This window comes from Watersipora subatra, chromosome 2 (assembly GCF_963576615.1).
Source record: "Watersipora subatra chromosome 2, tzWatSuba1.1, whole genome shotgun sequence".
Classification (NCBI taxonomy): domain Eukaryota; kingdom Metazoa; phylum Bryozoa; class Gymnolaemata; order Cheilostomatida; family Watersiporidae; genus Watersipora; species Watersipora subatra.
The window spans coordinates 34,375,249-34,385,950 of NC_088709.1; the positions used below are offsets into that span (position 1 = coordinate 34,375,249).

At 36.3% G+C, this 10,702-nt stretch overlaps 1 protein-coding gene across 1 annotated transcript in view; it reads left to right on the forward strand.

Moving 5' to 3' along the window:
- The window catches only part of LOC137386860 (pre-mRNA-splicing factor SLU7-like), a 71,456-nt gene extending 69,276 nt beyond the window's left edge, over positions 1–2,180 (forward strand). Inside the window, exon 13 of the mRNA XM_068073038.1 lies at positions 1,506–2,180. Within this exon, the coding sequence (XP_067929139.1) occupies positions 1,506–1,682 (177 nt within the window). The 3' untranslated portion in view covers positions 1,683–2,180. The remainder of the gene's footprint in view (positions 1–1,505) is intronic.
- The last annotated feature ends 8,522 nt before the right edge of the window (positions 2,181–10,702 follow it).

Here is a 10,702-nt window from a genome sequence, read left to right on the forward strand (position 1 = left end):
CAAAACTTGATCGTTGTTGAAATGCTCAAAAGAAAAGACATTTTTTTCTTTTGGGGTTTTACCCACGATCAATTTTGCCGTTTTTTCTTGAAGTTTATGCAGATTACCTTACTTTACCTGGGATTCGTTAAGAGCAACACTCCGAGGCAGTTCAATTAGAAGTTTTACGAGGTTTTACGGTACATTCTATATCACTCACGCTTCTATAATAGATACTTATTGAATGTACACACGTATTCTGTGTTTAGGTCAAACGATGAATAGTTTTTTGTAGCTCAGACAACGTATACGTTTAATTACAACAATTTTTAAGACGTTTTAAACATTCAACATTCCGACGTTGATTCAACATGGAATCAACGTCGGAAAACTATTCATCACGGGCTAGCCGGGTCACGCACTCAAGGATTTTCGCCACGCACATACAAAACAAAAACAACATGCGATTTTTGTTTTGTATGTGCGTGGCGAAAATCCTTGCGCGCGTGACCCGGCTAGCCCGTGCTATTCATCGTATCGCAGTATAAATCAAATTTCACCAAACTTTTAGAAAAGTCGTTGACAAAAATATTTTGCCGATGGTGGTAATAACGACGCTTATGAATTACGAAAAGATGAAGTTTACCTCTATGGCTAGGAATAAAGTGATTTTCTAAAGCGATAACAACCGTTTCGGTAGCCGTTGGGCAAAAAAACAGTTCGAATTAACAGTGTTGAGTTCGAGTTATCTATAGCAATTTATCATTACGTGGGAACGGACCAAAGGAAATGTTCGAATTAACCATGTGTTCGAGCTATCCGTGGACGAGTTATCCATGTTTGACTGTACTTGTATTTTAATCAGCCATTCAATTGGTAGACTCGATGCTACCAATTCTTCTTACCAAAAAACACTTTTTATGAGTATCACAGCTGTATAGACAGGTTCATAACACCATCCACTTATTTACCTATTTGGAATTTAAAGCCATTTTTAATTACTCTCTAGCTCATAATAGCCAATCACCCAGAAAAGGTTTTGTTACTAGCACACTGATGGTCATATGACCGCTACACAAAGGGTCATATGACCACTACACTGATGGTCATATGACCACTACGCAGAAGGTCATATGACCACTACACAAAGGGTCATATGACCACTACATGGAGGGTCATATGTCTACCACAGTGAAGGTCATATGACCACTACGGTGATGGTCATATGACCACTGCAGTGAAGGTCATATGACCACTACACTGAGGGTCATATGACCACTACACTGAGGGTCATATGACCACTACACTGAGGGTCATATGACCACTACACTGAAGGTCGTATGACCACTACAGTGAAGGTAATATGATTATGGGCCTATATAGCTGTGATGCCAAAGGTAGCTCCAGGAAGTGGAAATGGATGAGAAGCCATCTCCATTGGACAAATACCACAACTACTTTATAGCCAGGATAGATAACACTCTGTTGAAATACTGAGACATAAATTCCTGCCTTTATTTTAACAGTACATGAAAAAGCAAGATGCGGAGGAAAAACGTAATTTTACACTTTTATCCATGGATGAGAGGAAGCGGCCGTTCAATTCTATGATCGAAGTGAGCGAACCAAATGAAGAGGAGATGGAGGCATACCGACGGAGGATGAAACTATCCGAGGACCCGATGTCAAAGTTTCTCCCTTGAGTTCATGACTGGGCCGGTGTAGGGTGTCCTTGAACTTTTCTGTTGAACTCAGTCTACAACTAACAAACTCTCGAATAGTGTTAGGCTGTCCTTGCAAATATGTACATAATATATGTTTCATACACTTTGAACATGTGAGCAGTACATTGGCGTCTCCATATATCTATGCATGGTTCGCCTAGAGAAACAAAAGTCTAAAGAGGTGGTGTAAGATTCCGTCAAGCTGTTGGAAAGTCCATCTACAATGATAGGTAATACATTTGCCTGATAAATGATATGGTGGTCATGGCTCTTGTAGTCGTGTTCTCTTGTGTTTTTAAGCGGCAGGTAGTAACCGTAATCTTAATTGGGGCAATGAATAAAACCATTGAATAATGTGCTTCTAGGTTTGAATGATAGGACAATGTATGAGTTATTTATTGCTTTTCCTCTCACGATTTATCGTTATATTTTGTTATACTTGTATAATTGATCATTAAAGAAGATATGCATTGTTGACTCCTATGCGTTACTTCACATGCTTTACATAATATCAGCTTGTAATAGTCCATTTTCACACCTCATTTTACTTTGAATGGGTTGTTAACATAACGGTGTGGGCTATGGTGTGTATATCGTCGCTAACATGGTACTACTAGGGTGTGTATATCGTCGCTAACATGGTACTACTAGGGTGTGTATATCATGGCTAACATGGTACTACTAGGGTGTGTATATCGTCGCGAACATGGTACTACTAGGCTGTGTATATCGTCGCTAACATGGTACTACTAGGGTGTGTATATCGTCGCTAACATGGTACTACTAGGGTGTGTATATCATGGCTAACATGGTACTACTAGGGTGTGTATATTGTCGCGAACATGGTACTACTAGGCTGTGTATATCGTCGCTAACATGGTACTACTAGGGTGTGTATATCGTCGCTAACATGGTACTACTAGGGTGTGTATATCGTCGCTAACATGGTACTACTAGGGTGTGTATATCGTTGCTAACATGTTACTAGATGTTAACACGTGTCTATTGGAAGTTGTCATTCTGTGGATTATTTAGGATGAACCAAGCAAATCTGTGAAAATATTTTCCAACAAAAATATTGGTATTATTTTGAATAAAAGCAGAGAAAACAGATTTATAAGTTACTTCAAGGTTACAAAATAGGTAGGCCATTCATCTTAGTATTTATGACCAAATACATTGATGATGAGGCACTCGGCTATTTCAAAATATGGCAGGATGATAATTTTATTCAGGGTTGGAAAGTAGCAGCGTTGCATGTTAGTTGACAAAAACTGTTTTGTTTTATAAGTTTATGTTAATAAAAGACATTTTATATGCTCAATAATATCCATATCGTGGAAATTAATTCCAAGATTTGTTATGTATGTTGAAACTGTCGAATGCTGAAGAAAATATTCTCATAAGCAGGTTATGTGAACATTGCTGTTAACATTATACCCTCGTTATATGGTACTAATGTTAAGCCAGATTAAATTTGTTCTGCCCAGTTTGACCAATCAGAATCATATCAGCGTCAGACTAGCCGTGTGGTTGTATTGCATTTGCTAGATTAAAAATCTTAAAATATATGTATAAGCACTGATCAGTATTAGGGCAATGTAATTTTTCTATTGTTTCAAACTTGAAATCAGAATACTGTCAAATTAATAATGATTTAGGTATACTCTGAAGTCTGTGGCTTAGACTCATGCTTGGGTACATTGAGTAACCGTGTCCATGTAGCTCACAATGACCAACCCGAATGCAAGTTTTGATTGCGAACAAAAGTTATCAATTCTACAAAATGAGTTCGCGACTTTGTAGAATTTAGATTAACCAATAGTCTGAACAGTTTAAAAAATTTGTTGTAAGCATATCCGTATGTGACCATAGCTACCATACATGCACAGTTCACAAAGGCATAAAAGCAGTAATGTGAAATTACTACTTTTGTCTTGGAAAAAAGATCAGACTTTATCTGTTCACAGTGTGAATCAGACCTTAGTCTACTTTCTAGTACTCGTAAGGGCAGCTCATAATCCTTTCCCATACTCACTTCTCTGATCCCTAAACCTTTAGGGGTGCTAGAGTGACGCGTAGTTGTCAAGGCTAGAACTCCTACCGTAGAGGCTTGAGATAAACCTTTTCCTTCACCAAAGTAAGTCGCTAGCGTAAGTCTTAAGATTATATAAAGAAAACTGACAACTTGTGATTGGTCATCAAGAGGCAGCCGCTGCCATTTCACATTTCAATATTCTCCATAGCTTGCATAAAAATGAAATGTTCTGAATTCGTCTCAGATAATCACTTTGAGTAGCTGACCCAGCGCTAATCTTTGACCATATTAAAGGTCATGGTAACATACTGACACGCTGTTAGTGGTATTTATATAAAATCACCAAATACCAGATTCTTTGACGCCTCAGTTTTCATGGAACTGGATAAATGTGCACGTTTATGCATGGCTTTAAAAATAACTGTGGCCTCAGCAGTCTCTTGATGTATATTAAGAATCGTGTGTTATTTGGGCTTGCTGAGCAATGAATTGACAGTTGAATTCTTCAGTTATCTTGCTGAGCAATGAATTGACAGTTGAATTCTTCAGTTATCTTGCTGAGCAATGAATTGACAGTTGAATTCTTCAGTTATCTTGCTGAGCAATGAATTGACAGTTGAATTCTTCAGTTATCTTGCTGAGCAATGAATTGACAGTTGAATTCTTCAGTTATTTTGCTGAGTAATGAATTGACAGTTGAATTCTTCAGTTATCTTGCTGAGTAATGAATTGATAGTTGAATTCTTCAGTTATCTTGCTGAGCAATGAATTGACAGTTGAATTCTTCAGTTATCTTGCTGAGCAATGAATTGACAGTTGAATTCTTCAGTTATCTTGCTGAGTAATGAATTGATAGTTGAATTCTTCAGTTATCTTGCTGAGCAATGAATTGACAGTTGAATTCTTCAGTTATCTTGCTGAGCAATGAATTGACAGTTGAATTCTTCAGTTATCTTGCTGAGTAATGAATTGACAGTTGAATTCTTCAGTTATCTTGCTGAGCAATGAATTGTCAGTTGAATTCTTCAGTTATCTTGTAAATAAATCTAAATCGTTGAAAGATAGATAAAGAAACTACCTTCACTCGCGTCTCCCTGATTCATTTTTAATAATATCTCTATCTTAATGAGTGCGTAACAAGTTAACGATCTGACGATGTGTAAGTTGAGCTTGTCGTCAAAGGTCAAGTTTTGCACTATTTCCATTACATCTGTAGCCGATTATAGGTGCCTGCCTGAATGAACCAATGAAATGTTTCACGCGTATCGCTAGTAAAAGGCAGTGAGTGATTGGTCGAATTCGTCAGGAATTCAGGGACAAACATTTTAAAAAGAATAGCGGACAATTTTTTATAGATAATCAAATAACTGGTTGGGATTGTAGTTGTTTTTTAAGCTGTGGCCAAATATGCAGTTTGATCTTAATGACAGACAATTAAGTATCAATAAATTAAAATTTCCCGTTATGTTTATAATGTTGGTAGCAACAGTACACAGCTCAGTACGTAACGCACTTTGTTAGCTGATAAACAATTACATTTTTTTTTGTTCAAGTTATATTTTTAATGGTTCATTATGAAAAGCTTCTTCTTTAGGAGATGATATCGATGCCAAATAAAGTTTAAAAAAACAACGAGCACAGAATAGGGTTGATCTCCGTTGTGTCTAATATTGTATAAAGTTGTGAGGTGTGAAAATTTTGGAAACGTAGTTACTTTAGCAGTTTCAAATTGCTTTTTCTAAACATATGTGACAGCTAATGGAATAAACATTATATATTCAAAGTAGGTCTCCATAAACATAAAATTATTATATATTCAAAGTGGGTCTCCATAAACATAAAATTATTGTATACCCTAGGACACTTATATTTCGCTAGTATTTAGTTTCGTGAGTAGCACACAGAGTAAAATTTCGCTGCAACTTAATTTCGCAGCTCTGATGAGTGCGAAAATATAGTGATGTGAAAATAAATACAGTGGAACAAACAAATTAGATTCCTCAGGTCCGGTCCTCTAGTAAAAAAAGTTGTTATATTTGCGACTAGTTTGTATTTGTAACCCGCAGGTATAAATGTATGGCAGAAATCGATAATTCAACGTGATCGCTTGCTGCCATTTGTTTCTTTGACTATCAATGACGTCTCGGTCCTTTCCGTCGTGACCGATATGGTACCAATATTAGATCTCAAGTATTTATAGCAAGCGATGGCCATGGCACGTTTTGAGTTCACAATATTTCAAATTAAAAAAAAATCAAATACAGTACATGTCTCATAAAAAAGAAAATAGATAACAACCAACATCACAACCAGAACTGTATAACATGGTTGGACCTGGTGAGGGTTGTTATCGTTTTTGGTTGGCAGTAAAATTCATCACTACAATAAGTATTATTTAATTGTATGACTTCACCTACCGGACTTTCATCCTCATCAGTTACAAATTCGGTGACTAAACTGATATCATCATCTTCTTCGTTTGTCTTGGCTTTTCCAAAAAAACTTGTTATCTTAATTTGCTTTGCCATGCTGCTCATTCGGTGTATTAACGAATTTACTAGAAATTTCCCAATGAGCTCAATCACACACAAAATTATCTGCACTTCTAATATCACGATTTTGTTGTGGATATCAATGAACTACAGGGCCGTATTCCCTTGGACAGCTGGCCGGCTAAGACGCCCCAACTTTTTAGGAATTTCATAGTCCAACGGCTATAGAAAGGTTTTTGTCGCTGTAGAATATTACTTTATTCGAAGCCATAGATACAAACATCAACTTTTAGTAGTTCTTAGGCGTCATTATTATCTTCATCAGCGGCAAAATATTCTTGTCAACGACTTTTATAAAGGTTTGCAAAATATCAAGTTTTAGCAAACATCTGCTTGCCCATATCCTACTTAATGAACTTGAAATAAAATCGGCAAAAATGATCTTTGTTAAAACGCTTAAAAAATATGTCTTCTTTCTGAGCTTTTTAACTGCATACAAGTTTTGCCTGTTTTAATTTTAAAACGTTTTGTCAGTCACATCAGCTAAAACAAAGCAAATCTCAAAAAATAGAAAAATGTTGATACTTGCCAATAAAATTTTTTAAAACTTCACGTGAGAGGCCCGGCTGAGGCCCTACATAAGAGAAACCTGTTGGGAGCTTACAGCACCCCCCCTCCTTCTCCACACCCCAGATGTTCATAACTAGTCGTCTAACATTAGCCCCCCAACTCGCAACCGGTGAATACAGGCCTGCGTAGAACATAGCTATTTAATTTCGAATTTTCGCTAGTTCGTTATGATAGTTTAGTTTCGCGCATGAATTTTTCGCGTGATGATGACTCCGCGAAAACGCGAAAGTTAGATGCCGCGAATACTTAAGTGTCCTAGGGTATGGAGAATTATTTCTGTCATGTTTTTACCCTTCATAAAACTATCATTCAACGCTAAGCTTTTTCAGTCATTGCATCAGCCTTGACCTTTGTAGGCTGCCAATGATCTGGAGGTCATGGAGTATGGATCTAAAGCAGCTTTACCCTGTCATGTTATCCATTCACTCGTTATGATGAGCTACATCACGCCGGAATAACTGACGTCGAGTCTAAGAATTTGGGATTAAGAGGTATTAGGAGTTAAGACTAGGTGTGACGGCTATTGAAGACAACTGAGAAGGCTAAACTTTTTTTCCGAAATTATGTGCCTTAGAGCATCAATGGGGTTGAACTCTACACTGTAAGTCTGGAAGAAGGAGTATGTATTTCCTGTACAGTAGATGCTTCTATAACGCATACTTGCTATAACGTAAATTCCAGATAACGTAAAGAATTTATGTGAAGTTTTGGCTTTTTACTAGATAAAAAATTCCCTATAATGTAATGTGTCAAGTAAGGGTAACTTTGCCAATTCTATTTGAGTGGTAACATATCTCGTCGCACTTGTGAGAAAAATGACATAGGCCTACATATAGCGTTATATCTATTATATATACAACTTCTATGACAATCTAGTTCATTGTGATAGATCGTCAGATGTGTCGACTAAACAGAGAATAGGTAGCTGAGCAACTGTTCATAAATACTTAGAGGCGATCGATTGGTGCAGGTGTTACAGCGTGGGTACACCAATCTAAATGTCATTAGTTGGAGTGTTGTCAAAAGTTCTCTTTTATTCTAACCTTCACCTCTGCGTACAGATAAACGACAAACAGGTAAACACTGCTCTTTTTCTAAAGAAAATATATTCTTGTTTCGCTTTATTGTAGACGCATAAAATATTTGTTATTAGATTTACTTTTCGAAATAGACTTTGCTGTCTAAAAAAAAGAGAAAATCGTTGAAAATTGATGTCAAATAGGCACATTCCTCATCAACTTATTGTAAAATTACTGCAATCATTGTCTATAAAACCAGTGAAATTGACTAGAAAAAGGAGACAAGTTGTCGATGCAAACTAATAATACTCCAGTTACGATACAGACAACAAATTAAAAAATTAAGCCTAGTTTTTTCGTTTTGTCCGGCTAAAGGGGTGAGTTTGAAAGATCTTGGAACAGATTAGGTGATTTACATGTATTTTACTGTTTGTATAACATAAAATCCCTACAATGTAAACGTTCCTGGAACAGATTATTTACGTTGTAGAAGTATGTACTGTATCTTGCAGGGTACCCGTTTATATTCCTCTAGCCTAAATGTTATCGAAGATTTCAAAGCCACTCTCATTAACCTAAACAAGTTTTTAAATTGATACTTTTGTTGATACAAATGACAAACCAATCAGTTTTTAGATTGAATTGTTTTAAAGGTATTTGATTTCACATCCTGCGCTATAAAAGAGAGTTGGTAATTATCAGAAAGTCTGTAATAAACATTCTGTTCAAACCTAGACTTTTACAAATAGGCAGAAGATCTTTAATCAATTACTCGACATATAGGCTAGATTACAAAAGGTTGTTGGGACTTCGCGATGACATCATGAGTCAAAATTGACTGAGCTCTGAGGGTTTCCCACACATCTTCTTTAACCAGTTACATAAGAATGAGAGATTAGAATTTGTTTGTGTAATTGTAAGCATTTCTAGTAGCAGAACCGCTGTCAATGAGCTAGTCAATTGCCAAATACGCCATTATCGTTTTCAGCTGCGGCAATTAATTATTGTATTAGATAGAATAAATAGAAGAATACAAATTGCCACAATATGGTTATCAAGTAGAGAAGGGTATTAGAGATGCATATCTCTTGGTAAAGCTGATCTCACATCTAACCGCAAGCTAAGCCGTGACACCGGCCATTAATCACACTGTTATAGTCCAACTAGTCATAGCTAGGTAAACAAAACAAGTTCGATATAGATAAGTCTGGGTGTGCCTGCAGCGCTTGTCAGAATAAGTCAACAAATTTTCTCTTGGAGACTAGAGGTTCTCCGGTAAAATCATTAGTTAGGGCTGATTTTGTACAAGTTTGTTCTGATCAAGTTCTGTTGAGTAAGGTCAGAGCTTGGATCTGGATGGGAGAACCTTGAGAGGTCTCCTTGAACCTTAGGGTCAATTTGCAAAGGAGTGTCTATGAAAGCATTTAAATTTAACAGAAGTTCTACGATAAGAGCGAATGTGGTGTTAGAAAGCCTCTTGTTTCATGAGACCTAATTAATAGTTAATAGAGGCTTTGTTTAACTATTATATTACTATTGCTGCGATATGGATATAACCAAGACTGTAACTACATATATAAATTGTGTATGAGTATTTTACAATACCAAGAAGAAGTGTTACAATGCTGCAAAAATATTTAATCAGCCGCCAGTCTTCACATACGGTATCTATGATCAGAAGATATCAGCTATCTATGATCAGAAGCAAGAAAGAGAACAATTTACTTCTAGCATATCCGATTTGCATTTTTCCCAATATTCTGCATTTAGAAAACATGCAAGTTTGTAGCATCACATTTGAAAGATAGACAAGAGGAGGAGAACTGGCAGCCTTATTGTTGCAGCTAATATCGGTTGCAGATATACATGCGTTGCTGATATTGTCTGCAGATATATTTGCGCTGCTGATAACGGCTGCAGATATACATGCGGTTCCGATATCGGCTGCAGACATACATGCGGTTCTGAGATCGGCTGCAGATATACATGCGTTGCTGATATCGTCTGCAGATATATGTGCTGACAATATCAGGCTGCTGAAACATAATATTGTTGGATTTGTAGTGAATAGTCTCTCGAGTTTGTTGGCTTTTTGTTTACATTTCATTTGTGCTTCTATTCAACTATAATTGTAGGTTGATAGCTTTATGGTGGGATCAGAAATTCTTTTTATTAAACAGTTCTTGCATTGATATTTAAAATCTTTAGTGAGGCACAACAAATAGATAATTTATATACCGCGAACAAAGTAAACTGTAATGAATTACTCTTTACAAATGAAGGTTTTATTTAATAATTATTAGCGCGTTAGTTACAAGTCTTAGTTGAGGAATAAATTGTGGGCATTTCTCACCTTTGCTACATCTGAAAGAATTATCTGTTTTTGTCATATAAATTGATCCATGCTCTATATCAATTCATGGTATGTACCATAAATTGGAAGAGAACACTGAATTAATTGACTTTAGTTTAATTTGTGTTCCAGTCATATATCTCTGATCCTACCAATGGACTAGCATTAAGGATGCTTGAGTTACTATAATAAAATAATTAGTATATAGGAAGATATTTATAACACTAACTAGAGCAGGGTGAAACTAAAAACTGCTTGATTTTAAAATGGATTTAATTGAAAAACATCACTAAATGGAGCTGGACTGAATATACTTAAAACGGTAAAAATGGATTTTAACAAGGGGAATACGTAATGAGCCAGTCTGGAGTCATTTAGGTTGATAGCCTAAGGGCATAGAGAGAAATAAGGAAGAGAATACTTTGCATATCGGTTGAGTCACTCAACTCAACCCAATTGTTTTTACA